Source organism: Lineus longissimus, chromosome 4 (genome assembly GCF_910592395.1).
Source record: "Lineus longissimus chromosome 4, tnLinLong1.2, whole genome shotgun sequence".
NCBI classification, from domain to species: domain Eukaryota; kingdom Metazoa; phylum Nemertea; class Pilidiophora; order Heteronemertea; family Lineidae; genus Lineus; species Lineus longissimus.
Genome location: NC_088311.1, coordinates 7,401,659 through 7,418,730, shown reverse-complemented (window position 1 = coordinate 7,418,730; position 17,072 = coordinate 7,401,659). Strand labels below are relative to the sequence as shown.

Sequence of the window (17,072 nt, the reverse complement as noted above, 5' to 3'; positions counted from 1 at the left end):
ACCAAGGGATTATTATGGATATTTTCTTTATTATAAACACCACCCATGTACCAATGACACATGTAGAGCTGAGACACATCTAAGCACAATGCTGAAGCTACAGTACAATGGCAAATGTGCCACCAGGGAGAAATATATCTAGAGATGAAATCATTGAAGTCCATTTCCTCCCGCAAAACTACACCTGCGGCTTCAGACATTTGATAGGCCCAAAAGCAGCCTTATACATCTGGTACTGTACATGTGCGCCCAAATTGATTTGATTTGACTTAAAAATAATTATTTTACCCATGCAAGCATGAAAAGTTTCAATGTACAACAATAATGCCAATGGAGTGCCTCTGGTTTATACATGTAGTCTCCCTTTAAACTGTCTTTTAGTTGGTTATCAAATGTTCCCACATGTATTCTTTTTCCTCCACAGAATCAATTTTCAAAGTTCTGGCAGTTGTTCACGTGCTCCATGAAGGCAATGATTGATGATGATGATCAGTATGATGCCGAACTCTCAGAACACAATAATGGTTGGTTGCAATCCTTGCTAAACGACAAGACGATACGTGATGTATTTACCGGCAGTTTCACTCGGCCGGGTGATTTTGACAACCTGAAACAGATCAAAGTGTGCAAATTAATTGCAGTTCATGAAATCAGGACACCTCCCTACTAAGGACAGCATTTGTCATTCCCAAAGGTAGTCCCTCAGATTGAATCTGTGTGGGACACAAGTAATGCTCACAAACATCACATCACATCACATCCAGAATACAATGTGGCTGGAAAGACCTGTTGAAACTGAAATACCCACCTGTCCTCTTTTGAGTCCAAAGTATCTGGCAACTGGATCACCCTGCTGTATCCTTGGTAACATGAATTCTCTTAATTTGCTGGGAGAGAGTCAAGGAACAATGGAATTGCTGCACGATTGTATGCTCCATAAATTACTTAACACTTACTTTCTGCAACATTGCAGACTAGGTTGTCATCAGTGTGATCATAACATATTGGATCATGCACTCCATAACAGACATTCCTGGTGCTGTTTAATCTCTACTCGAATAACTTCAATACTTTTTCACTTTGTCAAAGGATACTATCTTATGAGGAGTTCCTTCTTTTCTTCTGGTGTCATCAACACGTGTTCAGGAACCAACTGCAAGGTTGTAAAGATGATACAATCATACAGTAACCAGTTATAGGGATGAAAAATACAGTAACCAGTCATAGGGATGAAAAATACAGTAACCAGTCATAGGGATGTGGACACCTCTTGTGTTTCTACTTGAATGAACTTACCGAATGTTCTGTGATGTTAATCAACAATTCAGCCTCGAGGAACTGTTCTAAGATGTATTTTGGTGCCATGTCAATCAGCGACTGAAACAAATGATTTACATATGCATTGAAATCACCACCAACCAAATAAAGGGAGAGGGTTTTAGGAATCTATTATGTAGTAGTAGTAGTAGAAGTAAAAGAGGCGGATACAAGGCAGAAATTTGGGAGTTTGAAAGCCCTTAATAGGCCTGGTTTTATCCATGAAACCTTGGCTGCGAATGAGTTTTCCAAGCAAACCTGTGGCTAGTGTCAACATAGAATGAGGTTTCCATGAGAACCAGGCCTGTGAAGCCTTCCATGAAAACCTGGGCTGGTATTTGCACAACTAACAGATCCCACTTCTTAATATACTGACCTGTTTAGCAGAGGGTGTCATGCCTGCCTGGACCACAATGATAGCCCGTGTTATATTTTCCTTTTGCATTGTCTGGCAATACGACTTGACTGTTTTTATACCAATCTTGGCCTCTTCTGGGAAGAACACGAACATCTGATCTGAAAACAAGATCATACCAGATTTCTTATTGCAAACTTCAGCATCATAGTTTTCGAATGAAATGAAATAAAGACAGTGCAAGGCAATTACTGGTAGTTGTATTAATAGGAAATGGAATAGAAATGTCCTTCTCATGACATACCTGTTGGATCATCGTTATGAGCAACCAAAACTGTCAGATCGCTTCTGGAGGGACGCATATCACTGAAAGATCAAGACAAACAATTAGATTAGCCATTAGATTTCATGCACATGATAATATGTTTGGTAGTATTGTCATCATCAGATGAGTACTTTCCTTCATTTCTCACAGGGTGCTCTCAACTTTTAAGTATGTTTTAATGAAACAAGATTTAAAAACACTCACCCAGTTCTAACTGAAAACTGTTCCTTGAACTGTGCTATTGTTTGATCCAACTCCTCTTGAGTGACAAGATAGCCTCTGTCATGACAAAGCTGGAAAAATTAAAAATAACATTTTTTAACTTATTCAGTACCACCAGGAACGTCTTCCCCAGAGAGTATTTCTGCATTGATCAGTAATTCTCCTAAAATTACTGAGGCCGTAACCACCATAAGTCATGATTGAAGATGATGAGCTACAACACTTGGTCAACAGCAATCACACCACAACGGCACAACAACATTGTGACCTACTGTCAAGCACAACAATACAAAAGTGACTATAACATTACAAGCAGAGGTCAGTTTAAAATAATCAAACTTCAGCCTAAACTTCTTCAGTATGTATACAACAACGTTTCAACCAATGAATCACTTAAAAGTTGAAAAATGAAAATGCAGAAGTTTTTTTTGGGACAGGCTCCTGGCTGTAGAACAAACAAAGCAAACATGTCCATCATAACACTCGTCTTTTTCGGCGACTATCCATCATTTCTCATCACCTGCATGATTGTTTTCCTGATCCGCCATAACTTCCACGTCTCTGCTTCGTCATCCATGTCTCGAATTGAATTATTTACGGAGAAATCGGCTATTTTGTGAGTTGCATTGGCAAGCAAAATTTTATTTTGCAATCGCACAGCTGATTCTGAACTCCTTCAGTTGAAGAGTAGGACACAGTTTAGTTCCTTCTTCCGACGCTACGCGGCGATGCCCCGAGTGCCCGGGAAATTTGAATTTCCCGCCTGAAATGATCTTGGCTAGAATGTCCGCGGAACAACCTATTGCGCCCAACCTATTGACGGTATATGGCTCTATTGAGCCATATACCATAATAAGTCAGATTGGCCCACTGTTTAGATTTATTTGATAATAACCCAGATTATCTTGGCGTAGGCTAGGCCTATCTATTGCAAAACAATTATCTAATTGACATTGACCCTATTGATTTCGACGAGACCAAGATCAACGGCTAAGATATAAAAGCATAGTTGAAGAGGGCATTTAAATAGATGATAATCAAGTTGGCCGAGGCATACTTTTCTAACATTTTATTTCCTTGCGGACCAATATTTCATACAGCCTGTCCGTTCTGATCTATGTATTTCGTTTTCGACCTCAACTGGACGTTTTTTCATGGATTACCCGGCCCGAAATATGTATGTGCACTAAAAGTGTGAACGGCTATCACTTTCACTTTACGACTTTGACAGAGAAGTTTCTGACACCTGGGAATTAGTCATACCGCGGCACCGAGTCAAGGTTTTTAGTCGGCGGAGCAGTAAGACTACTGATGGGAGAAGATAAGTCCAGAATCTGACGGAATACAAAAAGTGCTAGCACTTGGGGTTAATCTCTTAGCCATGGAAGACGTCACACGACTTTCGTTATTCGCGGCGACAAATGTCTCTCCCATCAGCAACTCGACCATCATCATCACACCTCTGAATTATGCCTACCTAACCCTTACATGTCTCATGTCTACCCTGTCCGCGTTGGGGACTCTCCTCATCATATGGACATATTTCCTGTACCCACAAACACATAACACTTGTCGGAGAATGCTGGTTCATCTGAGTATCGCCGATTTCCTCATGGCCGTTGGGAACTTCTTAGGCGTGCCAGAGGCACTGGACATGACTCGGATATCACTCGGATACCAGACGTCCATAATCTGCGTCATCTCTGGAACTATTGCGACAATCTCGTCCATCAGTTCCTTTCTGTGGACAAGCGTGATAGCTGTGTATCTGTATATTTGCATTGTCCAGTCGAGGAGTCGCCTACTGGGGACGAAGACGCTGGTCGCAACTTACATCACGTGCTGGCTTGTTCCAGGTATGTTACGTTGGAACAAGGTAGGAGCTTGGACTGAGGTGACTGATATGCACAGTTAGATCCTGTCTATGGTATCCCTTTAAAAGAAAAGAGAGGTTCGCACTATCAACGCCCACAGCAACACCAGAGGTAGAAAAGTATTCTCAGTACAGTGCGGATGCAGAAATTTGGGACAGAGCGGGCACAGACCGACCCAGAGAGCACAGAGCGTGCGATCTTGGAAACGAGGGAGGGTCTGTCACTAAACTGTCTCCGGTTGAGACTAGTGCGTTTGAATGTCCTATTAGACGTCACGTCGGGGAAGACAGCCTTGCCGAACTAGAGCATGCCGAAGTATTATACGATGTCCATGTCCGTACACTTATGAAAAGAGATAACCCAAGCTCACTTAATATTTCAATCAAGTTCTAATGATCAACATTATTTTTATCCCCAGTTATAGTCGCCATCCTTGCCAACATCTACCATGTTTTTGGCTACGATCCGTCGCTACACCACATGAGTTCTTGTTGGATATCCAGTGCGGTACCAGATCAGCTCATGTGGCAGTTCCTGACCGGCAAAGCTTGGGAAATTGTCGCCTACTTTGTCACCGGCATCTTTTATGCGTTGGTCAAGTATCATGTCTATAAGGAGGTAGGTTGGGTTCAGTTTTTTTATGAAAAGTACATGTGACGACGTCTAAGAGTCTTTGCGATGTCTTCACTTGGAACACCAAATACGCGTGATAGCACATTCATTAAATAAAACATGTTAGTTTACTATCGGATTTAATCTCTAAATATTTTCCATCTGAGAAGTCTGTAGAAAAAGGAAAGACGCAGTGCCTCCGGTATAGTCTGTATAGTATAGTCGGCATAGGTATATACATATCGGAGTATATATCTTATTTTGTTCTTGTTTGGATTTATTGTACTGCCGAGGTTCTCATTCGTCATACCATAAGTACTTCATTAGGAGTAGAGAGGAGGTCAGTCCACTGCGTCCGGAGTGTATGCAGATACTCAGTACCTCATCGTGGTTGCTCTGTTTCAAAATTTCAGATGAGATATGCATATAATCTCGGATCCCAGAGTATGCAGGCCATTTATCGAGTCAACCGCAAGATGACTTTTGTGCCCCTCGTGTTCATCCTGCTTAGGATCTGGGGGACAATACGCTTCCTCATCGGAGTGGTGGACCACAGTTACGCAAGTTCTCCCGCATCTACTTGGATTGTCGTTATGCAGGTTCGTTCGGGGAAACACTGGACTTGTGATATTTGGGTCATCTACACGTTCCTCTGTCTTGCATTTTACATCAAAGAAAAAGTCGTAGCATGATGGCCGGGACAGTACTTTTCTCGCTCAAGCAACTCTTCCCCCAAACTTGAAAACCTCCTGTGTCCTGATCCGCATTCACAGTAGGCCGTGGTGAGCCCATTAAAACAGCATTGCGTTTCTAAAGTGTTGGCCGGAAATTCAGTGTTATTTGTTAGTAATTTCCATTCATCCCAAATCGGTTTAATGAGGACAAAGTCACAACCAGAAGGCCGGGATAAGATATCTTCAATTCGCTTTCATAAAAAACAACCAAACCAAAATATAATGGCATCTGATTTGGATTGTTGGAGGGTGACATGTTTTAAATGTTGCTGTAATAATCCATCTTCTTTTGACAGGGTTTCGGAGACAGCTCACAGGGATTTGCAAACTGCGTCCTCTTTTGCTTCTGTTCACCCAAACTCCGCCAGCTCATGCTGACATCCTTCAGGAAGTGGACTACAGGTTTTACCTCGAGGAAGGATAGGACAAAGATTACCTCCACTATGGCTTGTTCAGCTAAGACTGTCATCAACACTGGAACAAACGAAAGGGCTCCACTACTCCAGGATAAAAACATTTCGTCATCAAACACCTAGTCATGTGATGTAGGTCACTGGAGATGTTTCTAGCAGGAGTTATCCGTGTGTTTCACTGGTTATGTCCATCATTATAGAGCAATGACTTTATCAATGAAAGTGTCTTCTTATGTGTTTACATTGCCATCCGATGCACCCCTCCCCCCCCCCCCCCGCCCACCCCTGCCCCTACCAGACAACCCGCCATACCACATGAGGAAGTGACATTACTGCAGTGTCTCCAGACAGTTCACCATGATATCACTTTGATATCACCATGATGTCAATTGTCCTTGCGGTCAAACTCCTTGGACTAACATCGACCACATGGAAATCATAAGACGCGAGGTTGTGACATTGCAACAGTGTCTCCAGACAACTCTCAATAATATGAAATGAGGTTGTGACATTGCAACAGTGTCTCCAGACAACTCTCAATAATATGAAATGAGGTTGTGACATCACTAGTGTGTCTTTAGACAACTCCTCACAAGACACACGTTTTTGACATTACTATAGTGTCTCCAGACAACTTTCCCATGATATGGAATGAGGTTGCAACATCACTATTGTGTCTCAATGCGACATGAGGTTGTAACATAAATAGCGCGTTTCCTGAGACACGAGGTTGTGCCGTTACTGTATGTCTCCAGACATTATAGTAATGGCACAACCTGGAGAATTGTCTGCAGACAAATTTCCCAGGTACAACCTCAGTGATGTGTCTCTGCTTGAGTCCTTGGACAACTTGCCATAGTATGCACACGACTCTGCCATGTCCCTGGACAACTCTTCATTTAAACTTACTTACTTCGTCCTCTTCGTGCTCAGAGGACACATAAGGCTTCAATCTTCAGTCTCCACCCAGTTTGGTCGGCAGCCTGTCTGTGGAGGTTTCCCGAAGCCAGATCAAGCTGCTTCAGCTGCTTCACCTCCTTTCTACTATTTGGCACCAGGTCTCTCTAGGACAGTCTCACTTTTTCGTTCCAATGGACTGCTCTATTTGGTAGAGCACCTAGTGGCATTTGGCACAGCATTTGTACCTGCTGTACCTTGGTTCTTGTACTGAGTATCCTTGACTCGGACAGATTGGTTTAGCATACCAAATGCTGGGTTAGCCTGTGTTATCCTTTCCATAACATCTTCTGAATGTCCATCTGCTGTGGGTAAACATCTGCTTAGGTAGACAAATGTACTCATTTCCTCTATGGGTGTCGTATATCAATGTTGATGGGTTCGTCGTTGCGACGGTTTTTCATCATCTTTGTCTTTGGTACATGGTCAGCCTAAGGGTAGTGCCTTTCTCAACAAGTGTGTTAGTCATCTCTTGCATGTCCTGGTGACGAATAGAAAGCAGGTTGATGTCATCAGTGTAATCAATTTATATTCAGGTTGTAACTGTGCCACTGACCCCAGTCAATTCTCCAGTTGTGACTCAACTGCACCTCCATATATCCTCCCTTTTAATCAAGGTTGTCGCAACCAGATAACTAAGGTGATGCGAGTGTTATAATCAATTGGAGGAATTCTGCAGCCATCAGTCATGACCCATTGTTGAACGAATTGGGCACAGCCAGGTCAAGACATACTGTTCACGATCCCCAACTTTCTCCCTGAGCTAGACTCATGGGCAGTCAATTTCATCATTCTATTCATGCTGTCTCATAGGGGAAGGGACGAGTGAACAGACGAGGCCGGTCCACTGCATTCGGAGTGTTACCTAGGCCGGTTCCCAACCAAAGTTATGGGAGAATATCAGAAATCAGGGACAATGGCACAATCTGTATATCATTTTGGAAGAGCCTTGCATTTTGGTTTAGAAAGCTCGATTCTAAAAAAGATGTACAACAAACTGAGTCACCAAGAGAATCAACTGTTAAAACTGCGCTCGCAGAGAGCTGAGCAGCTGTGAAACAACTTGAACCATCTCAATATTGAGACGGATTTGAAGACAGGTCAATAGCTGGATACATTTAGTTCTTCATTCAGCCGTGGGCTAGCGCTGTGATCGAATTGTCAGCTGGCGCATATATTGATTACCGTCTGCTTGTTAGACTTTCAGACGTGGCTTCCTTCTCAGTTATAACCGACTTGACTCATCAACGATGCCTCTCAAGCTGTCTGCTAATCTCAACATGCTTTTTAAGGAAGCAGGGAGCCTAGTTGAGAGGTTCCAAGCGGCAAAAACGGCTGGATTCTCGGCTGTTGAAGTGTCGTTTCCTTATGAGTTTTCTGTCGAGAAAGTGGCGTCTGCCAAGAAAGAGGCTGATGTTGATATCGTTCTAATCAATGGACATCCTGGTAAAGGCTGGGAGCCTGGTCAGTATTGAATGTTTTATTCGTAGTTAGCACCTCGGGATGGGAGACAATGACATAATTTTAGAGAACAAGCCAATATTTTTGACACAATAAGTGGTCAATTAAGCTTCTATTTTGTGGTGTCTCCTCCAGGGTTGTGACTGTCTTTGGAGTGGTTGTGACTATACCACCCCCTGTTCCAGTTGGTAACTGTCTCCTAACGAGACAAAAGGAACACTCACTCCAAGATTGTGACTTTCTCCAAAAAGGACGTGTTAATACATGACAGTCTGATGATGGTTGGGAACAGGTAAGGCGCTTGCCACTTGTGCATAGCCGTGGGGAGAACTTTGTCAATCCATGCAGTCTGAATGGTGATAACAACCATAGCACCTGCTCTGTGACATGGTCTTGTAATTCTTCTTTTTTTAATTTTACAGCCAAAATGCCGACCTGTGATATGGGTATAGCAGCCATTCCACACAGAGTCAGTGAGTTTTCTGAAAAGTTGGAACTCTCCATTAAGTATGCTAAAGCATTGGGATGCCCAAGGTACATCTTTTACCGTTATATGTACTAAAAATATCACCACTGTTTCATCTGTGTCCTTGAAGAAGGCACTTAACCCAACTTGCTTCTCTACCCTGTAGTTAGAGGTGGCAAAGTATGAATGCCAGTCCTATGAGCTGAGTAGCAAAGAGAGTTAAGCTTGAGTCACAAATGTACAGGCCAGTAGCCAAGATTAGCACTTGGAGCGATTAAACAGCATTGGATTTTGGGCTGAAGAAATCTCATCATTGGGTCTTGAGTAAAGAAAAGTTGGCTGTAGTTATATTGTTCTACATTCAGGATTCATATCATGTCGGGGTGCAGGCCTGCCCGCATCATTGATACAGGGATGGAGGACTGCTACATAGAGAACCTAACACTTGCTGCAGACAGACTCCAGCAGGTAATAATGATGACAGGTCTTAATTCCCTTACTAGTTCAAGGTTGGTCACACCTTACAGAACTGCTTTTGATTCAGTGAAGACTTAGTATCACCAGCTATTTCAAAATGAACCTTTTCCTGAGCCAAGTTGGTATCTAGCTGCCCAGTATGCCAGTTTTGGGCCAGAGGTACCAAAAATTGTCAAAACCCTGCGGTACGGTAGTGAAAGAGTTAATGTTGCTTACTATATACTTTCAGGAGGGGATCATGTGTCTGATAGAACCCATCAATCCATATTCCATTCCAACATACTTCATGAACTCTCCCTCACATGGTAAGTTGCCACTGCACAGGGACAGTGGAGCTAAATTCTTGTGCACGTGCAAACACATTTCAGTCATTAGACTAGCAGAAAACCGATGTACGATCACATTACTTTCAAAGGTCGATTTTTACAGTGTAAATATCCTTAATTTTCTCTTCCAGCCTTAAAAATTATCAAGAAGATCAACCATCCAAATTTGAAAATGCAGTTGGTAGGTATCTTTTGAATATTCTTGTAAGATATGTAGGGTCAAATTGTATTTCTAAAAAGGGTACTCACCCCCCTCATTCTAATTTAATGGCCATTAGCATCTGCTGAACCCAATAAGTAGTTGGTTTGCCAAATTAATTATCTTTTTATTGCAGGACCTTTATCATCTACAAATGATAGAAGGATGTCTTACAAAGCGTATTGATGAGTACCTCCCTTACACTGGTCACATCCAGATCGCTCAAGCTCCCGATCGCCACGAACCAGATACTTACGGCGAGGTGAATTATAAGTATGTCGTGGAGCACCTAGAGAAGGCTGGCTATGACGGATATGTTGGTTTGGAGTATGTTCCCAAAGGTGAGATGAGATGAGTTCTTTAGACGACTGGGTATTGCGACCACAGTCACGATCGAGGAGGTGAAATCAAATGCATTGCTCAGATTATTGACATACCCTGTTCTTAAATTAAAAGCCTTAATTTAACTGGCCGGTCACTGGACTGCACCTATCAGACTGAGTCTGACAATTGTGATCAGGCTTGGGAAAAGTTACATATGTATGTCATCAGGTTTGCATTGCCATGGAGGATTTCGAAGAAGTTTAATTGGGCGTTGACCAGTCATCAATTCACCTGGAACATAGGGTCACAGTGGCCCATGTCTGAAGTTGGCTTAGGCCTTCTGCTGTGTTCTGAGTGTGCGCATTTCTTTTGTTTGGGCTCTGGTTTTGCGTTGACAAAATGGTCCATTGATTAGACCGTATCCCAGGAGTATTCACTCGTGTTGTTAATCACATTTTCTCCCTTGATTTATAGGTAACACCGTAGATGGCCTCAAATGGATCAATGAGATGGGTTTATCCTTAAAGTAGTTGTCAAAGCTAGTCCAGGCCAACTAAACTCTACATTACTTATCGGAGCAATTATGGACTTATATTAAGACATATTACTCAGTTCTTATGAGAACTATTCTGGGCTGTAGTATGTGGAGAATTATCTATGCTTGTGGTGCTGAGGGCTCAGTGCTTGTGAAATAAATTGATTGCGGACGAGAGCATTTATATCTTGAATGATTACCGTTAATTGTCTTGTCATTGTAATGGATATTGGGACAATTTTAATCGTGATTAGGACATACATTGGAGAATGTCAGTTATGTCTCGATGTGACCGAGATATCAGGACTGCCATCTTGTTTGATGTACATGTACATATATGAAATTCATACAATAAAAACTTCATCATGATACATGATATTTTTGATCTCTTACTTCCACAAAGACAAGGACACTTGTAGGGTATCCCCAAGTTCAGGCCATACCCTTGTTGATAAACAAATTCTCCTCTCCAGGAAAACATTCAATTGTCCGGGAGCTGAGCGACTTTTATTTAACATGCAAGCTACAAAAGATTTCTCATTCAGAGAGACCATGTTTCTATCTGTTGGTAATACATTTGTAGGGTGTAAATCCAGCCGTTCAAGATTTACGTGTACATTGATGCTTGTGCTCCTGTACAGACCTCCCATTCGTGGTCCAATGATAAAGCCATAACTAAAATTCTAACCCCTCTGTCTCCCTCATCCACCACTGGAAAAACTTAAGAATTGGGTTTCTATGGTCAGGTATAGGCGTACTCTATCCCTCAAGACCTTCAAATCATTTGTAGCTTGCATGTTAAATAAAAGTGCGCAGCTTAGGACTACAGGACTCCAGGGGCAGCGGTAGCGCAGTGGAAGAGAGTCGGCCTCATGATCAGGAGGTCGTGGGTTCGACTCCCGGCCGAGTCACTCCTTGGTTCCCCGACTGGTCAAGTTCAAGTGAGCGCCTTCTGGTTGCTCCTTGAAACCCCCGATTGATTTCTGTGGAGACCGGGGTAATAATTTGATATCCCACAGCGCTTTAACAGTTCTGTTATTGAGGAGTACTATATAAATGCGTGACATTATTATAATATATACATGTTGTTATTACACATCTGCATGTACCTGAAGAGGAGTCTTTGTTTGTATATAAGGGTATGTCATGATGTGACCCAGATACCAGACTGGTATCATCTTTGTTAGATGTAAATGTAGATGAAATTCGTACAATAAAAACTTCATCATCAGACATATTTTTGCTCTCTTACTTACACAAAGACAAGGAGACTTCAGGGATTCAGTTGGTATTCCCAAGTTTAGGCCACCCCTGTTGATAAACAAATTCTCGTCTCCATCTAAACATTCAATCTCATGAACATATTGCTCAATATGGACTCGGATGTTTCACATGCATACTATTATAGGTCAATTTCAAACAGGCCTGCATGGTGTCCAGGTAGGAAATGAAATTCAACCATGCCATGTTTTAAATCAAAACATCACCAAAAGCATTCAAAATAGTCAAATATCAATTGAAAGGCATGGACAACTTGAAGTAAATTGCTTGAATAAGCTTGTATATTTTTACTTTTATGCAATGGCCGTGAACAAACGTTGCCCGTGAAAAGGATCGTTTAAAATGGCTGAAATTTATTTTCGCAGGATGTCTATATTAGGGGCAAGTGTAAAGCGGTGCATGAACATACCCCTGCTTGCTTTCTCTCCTGCATATTGATTCAGTCAGTAGCCATGGTTTTGTCTTTCAACTTTATTACTGCACGCTCCTGCCTGTACATGACATCGACTTTGGAGTGCAAGAGGAGCTCCATCCTCCCGCTCTGCTTGTACCTATCCCTACTTAAAGTATATAGGCCTGTATCTTGTGGCAAAAGGGCCTTAGACAATGAAGTGTGCAGCCTTATAATAGGCCTTTGACTCATCCCAAGACAAACAAGTGCTGTGACCTCATTTCTTCTGTAGCCTATACCACATGTCCAATCAATTGACGAGTGGGAACAGACCCCCTATCTCTCTTGTGGTTGGTGAAATTGAGGGGTGTAAAGGGTGTGCTCTATCTCTCTGTAATTATTTTGAGAAAAGTTTGGGAGGTCATTGTGTCCTCAAGCAAGATGCCTTACGTTGCTACCAAGCCAAGGAGCAATTTGATGGAATTTTCAAGTTAAAAAGAACATCTTAAAACATATTCCTCACAAGTTCAGCCTGGACTGCCCCGAATGCCAGAATGTATACAGCTGCATCTGGCATACTGACGGTCAAAGCAGATTTGCTGGAAAGTATAGTGCCGTTCGTCAGTCCCGAAGAGCAGCAGTCACAGCTGACATTAATGTCAATGTGTTAAGAAATATCATTGATGTCAGCGGTGACTGCTGCTCTTCGGGACTGACGAACGCCAACGTGATTTCCACAAAAACAAAGACAAAGACGAGTATAGTTGTTATTATATGCAAATTTTAATTGCTGCAACAAGCAAACTGAAATTCCATGACATTAAACCGAGTGCAGGGCACTATATCTGAGAGTTCAGTGACATTAAAGTATTACAGTTATATTGGAAATCACCAATTAGCCAGGGTGTTACTTCATCAGAACATTATAGTCACTTTGCATGTTGCTAAAATTCCTCTCTTCACCAAATCCAAGAAACGACTACACAATGAATGGAATTGGCAAGATTTAAAAAGAAAGTTTGATAGTGTTTGATAGTTTCAGTTTTCCTTTTTTTAAAGGTAATGTTGGGGTTTATATTCCGATATGGGTTTTAATATATGGCAAAGGTTATCATCTGATTTATCATTTTAGACTTAAATTGATTCTGATGAAGTAAAATGACCTCTTCAGTCCAAATTTCACTATGTTAGAAGAACTATTACAGTGATAATTCATAATTAAAGTCTATATCTATGAGTTCAGAACCAAATTCTATTCGTGCCAGATATAGAGTTACATTTTGAATAAATAAATGGATTTGAATCAGGGCAAGTATCCTATCAAAAATGCCAAGAACGTGAATATGAATTTCATTTATGATTAGGAAATTGCCATGCAACTATATGACTGTATAAAATGTTCAGCAAAGTTTCTTAGTTATGAATCCATTATTCAATGAAATATTGGCTGTTAATTGTGACCTCAAAATCATATAGTTCAGCACTCACACATATCTCATTGTCTATAATGCTTTTCGGATGAAATTTAAACAAGAAAAGAGGTGCGTCATCGTAAAATCACTTCTGTCTGCAGATATTTCATTGGCTTGTTCTTAAACTGTACATTTCAACATACATGTACATGAACAATTACATCTTAAGGAATAACTTGACTCGGTTTTTAACTGTCATGAGTTTGCAGTTGCAACAAAAGTGATTTTACACAGTTAATCAATGAATGACCTGGCTATTTGGTGTCACTATGCAAAAGAGCACAAAGCTTGAAAATTTAGATAGACGGGTTGGTCGGGAGGACGAAAAGAATCCTTGGACACCTCTCGACCCTTGAAGCAAGTCTCGTAACAGATCCTGTTCATATCACAGGAGAATCTTAACGAGAGAAAGACGTACCGTGAAACATAGGCACGAGGTTAGAAAGTAACAAAGGGCAAAGTGGCTAAAAAACCAGGACGCTACCCGCTGCAGTGTAGCAATGCAACTTCATAGCCACCTAAAATACCTTATCATCCAAATCAAATATTTTACAACTTTCTTTACAAAACAATTGGTAAACACATACGTGACCTTGACTAAAGGGCAAGTACGTTTCAGTGTCGTATTAAATTAATACAAACAAAATTATCTAGCCCATGATTTGAATAGAAAATAATAACCAGCTACATTTATACAACAGTTGAGGATAATCACCTCTTAAATATATGAACACTAAATCTACTGTTATTCATGGTTATCTACAGGACATCTCATGTGGAACAATACTGTAGTTTTCTAACTATAAGTACAAATGGATTGGACTGTTTTCTCTTAGTAACCATAGTAACAGTTACTATAGTGCCATAGCAACCAGAGTGGTCACCATAGCAACAATGAATGCTTTCAGATTCCCATGAAACAGGTCCCCGCTGTTGAATAGGAATCAGTAAAGTTCTTGGTTTGTCCATTCTCAGTACGTTCACGATTATATGAATTAAATACCTCCCCGATCACTCCACACATGATTTATAAATTGCATCGCATAACAAATAAAGAATAGCCTCCTTTCACCTTGAAAAAATGGTCGAAATTGGAATAACATGCACTCGTTCTGAATATTTAATCATACATGGCTTGGATTTAGGAGCAACGTTCGGTTACTAATCAAACACTTACATGTAACTTAATTCATGATTATACAATCACCAATGAAGACGGAAAAGAAAAAAGAACCTCGTCCCCCGAAGTTCTTTATCAATTTCCAATCAAAATCCATGTATAAATACATACATACAAACATCAAGCAATTTAAATCCATATGGCATTTTCTCAATTTCTTTTCAAACTGAAAATCTTTTTTCATGAAAATCCTTTGCTCCACTTTCCCTACACATAGTAAACAGCAATAATACAAGCAGTGGAATGTATTCCAGGAATTGGTACAAATGATATGCAACTTGTGATATCTTCATTTGAATCCAACCATTCATTTGTTTCATTAGTTACCATGGCAACATCAGAGCTGCCACATAGCAACCAAACAGTTGCCAAAGCATCTGGTTGGTTGCTATGTGAACTGATGGTCATTTATGGCAATGATTAGGTATGCCAAGATCTGCGGCTATTCTATAAATTTTGCTCTATAATCTATATATTTTATACACCTCTTGTGATAAATTTTTTTATACCTTAATTTAGATTTAAATAGTCATGGTTTACATAGAGAAAAGGTGCATTTTACTTTTGTAATTCAGGTTTTCATCACATGAATGCAAGCCAAAACACAGCAGATGAATACAATCTTTTTACAAGCATTCATGGGTGGCTTGAAAAATTAGTTGTCTGTCTTTCTCTCTCTCACATTATGCATCACTATAGCAATGTCAGATGTCACCAAGGTAACAACATAGGTTGCCATGGCATTCCATGTCATTACCAAAGCGGTCATATCTGCAAAATAATCAGTGACACATCTGCCTTTCATTTCCTCAAGCGACAACTATTAATCAAACTTCGAACTGAAGTGGCAGTATTTTGTTTTTAATGGTGCTTTCAAGTCATGAATAAATAATTGAATCTACTTCTATTTCCTTGTACCCTTAGTTATAAAATGTCATAATCAGTATCAGTATCATTCACGAGTACGTAATGCATCACACTTGTGCACTCCTGTGCATTACTGTACACACTCAACAACAGTGTATATATTTTCATTCAGGCACAGCACAAAATAATTTCATGTTTGAATATTTCATCTCACAGCTTTGCTTTGAAAATATGAGAACTGTTCCTTGGATGTTGGGTGTTATTTTCTCTTTGTTGTGCTGGCTGTGGAAGCAGTTGATGCGGTTGATGAAGCAGATGAGTTATTAGATCGTCTGATTGATGGTATCCGTGTGAACGCTTGCCTCGGGGCGGTTTTCGACGCAGATCCAGAAGCAGGTTGTTGAGTCCGAGATGTGGCTCCGGGTGCTTTCGATGAAACGGACGATCCGGCTGCACCAGTGGACCCAGCTCCCGGTGACTTTGTGGCTAATGACGTGGGTTTCTTGGGTGACGGCCGTGGGAGTGGAATGCGAGACTCAGACTCGCCGTCAGAGGAAAATTCGCTCCCAGCACGACTTGGTGGACGGCTATTTTGACGACTTCCTGGACGACTATTTTGACGACTTCCTGGACGACTGCTTGGTCGGCTACCTCCTTGACCTGAAAAAACAAGTGAGGAAAACATCAAGAATCATTCTACTACAACCTTAGATTTGCCAAGTGTGGGTGTAAAAAAGGTCCCTGAAGAAAAGTCATAAGGTCTCAATCAGCATTTTCGAATCTCATGGTGCCATTTGAGTCATGACTCGTGGTATCAATGGGCGACTAGTACATATACAGAAATGTTCTCAAAAACAGGCCCAGTCCATTGAGAGATCACCTGAGGATACAGAAATACTGAAGAGAACGAAGACTATCACTTACTGCCCATAGGTTTGGGTATCTTGGTGCCAGCATCAAATGGGTCGCCAATGCTGCGATCCCGACGAGATGAGCTTCCACTTCTCTCACGACTTCGCGCGCCACCAAGCGCCACATCACTATCCGGGCTCGCCCTTGATCTTGGGGTTGGTTGACGCCATGGATGACCCCACTGTGTCTTTTCTCTTATCTGGAAGAAAACATGGCATTGATTGGTTTTGGTATGAGCCCTTAATGGCGATACAGTATATCAGCTTGGACTGCACTTCCCTGTCCAAGGTCGACAGGTATTTTGCCTCGAGTAAATGATGACAGATAGACAATGGCAACTGACAGTGCAGTATCGAAAAAGGTTACCACAGG

The 17,072-nt window shown here is 41.3% G+C and overlaps 4 protein-coding genes across 22 annotated transcripts in view; 2 read left to right on the top strand and 2 right to left on the bottom strand.

Moving 5' to 3' along the window:
• Nucleotides 1-19: 19 nt before the first annotated feature.
• LOC135486144 (DNA-directed RNA polymerases I, II, and III subunit RPABC1-like) lies at nt 20-2,981 on the bottom strand. The gene is made up of 8 exons (XM_064768689.1): nt 2,740-2,981; nt 2,202-2,290; nt 1,977-2,038; nt 1,694-1,833; nt 1,297-1,377; nt 1,095-1,153; nt 809-887; nt 20-607 (listed from the first exon to the last, which is right to left on the bottom strand). Exons 1-8 carry the CDS (start codon nt 2,794-2,796, stop codon nt 542-544), a joined length of 633 nt encoding a protein of 210 aa, XP_064624759.1. The 5' UTR covers nt 2,797-2,981; the 3' UTR covers nt 20-541.
• Nucleotides 2,982-3,270: 289 nt separating this feature from the next.
• LOC135486625 (G-protein coupled receptor 157-like) lies at nt 3,271-6,048 on the top strand. The gene is made up of 4 exons (XM_064769567.1): nt 3,271-4,075; nt 4,512-4,711; nt 5,119-5,304; nt 5,736-6,048. The coding sequence occupies exons 1-4, from the start codon at nt 3,601-3,603 to the stop codon at nt 5,973-5,975; spliced, it is 1,101 nt and encodes a 366-aa protein (XP_064625637.1). The 5' UTR covers nt 3,271-3,600; the 3' UTR covers nt 5,976-6,048.
• A 1,919-nt stretch (nt 6,049-7,967) lies between these two features.
• Nucleotides 7,968-11,616, top strand: LOC135486355 (putative hydroxypyruvate isomerase). Its single transcript, XM_064769080.1, has 7 exons — nt 7,968-8,273; nt 8,693-8,804; nt 9,102-9,204; nt 9,443-9,518; nt 9,671-9,720; nt 9,875-10,079; nt 10,537-11,616. The coding sequence occupies exons 1-7, from the start codon at nt 8,060-8,062 to the stop codon at nt 10,590-10,592; spliced, it is 816 nt and encodes a 271-aa protein (XP_064625150.1). The 5' UTR covers nt 7,968-8,059; the 3' UTR covers nt 10,593-11,616.
• A 1,414-nt stretch (nt 11,617-13,030) lies between these two features.
• LOC135487134 (uncharacterized) overlaps nt 13,031-17,072 on the bottom strand; it is a 155,322-nt gene continuing 151,280 nt past the window's right edge. For all 19 annotated transcript variants that reach the window (XM_064770550.1, XM_064770533.1, XM_064770552.1 and 16 more), the window contains 2 exons: nt 16,713-16,899; nt 13,031-16,448 (listed from right to left, as the gene is read on the bottom strand). In XM_064770550.1, the coding sequence (XP_064626620.1) occupies nt 16,048-16,448; nt 16,713-16,899 (588 nt within the window). In that variant the 3' untranslated portion in view covers nt 13,031-16,047. The remainder of the gene's footprint in view (nt 16,449-16,712; nt 16,900-17,072) is intronic.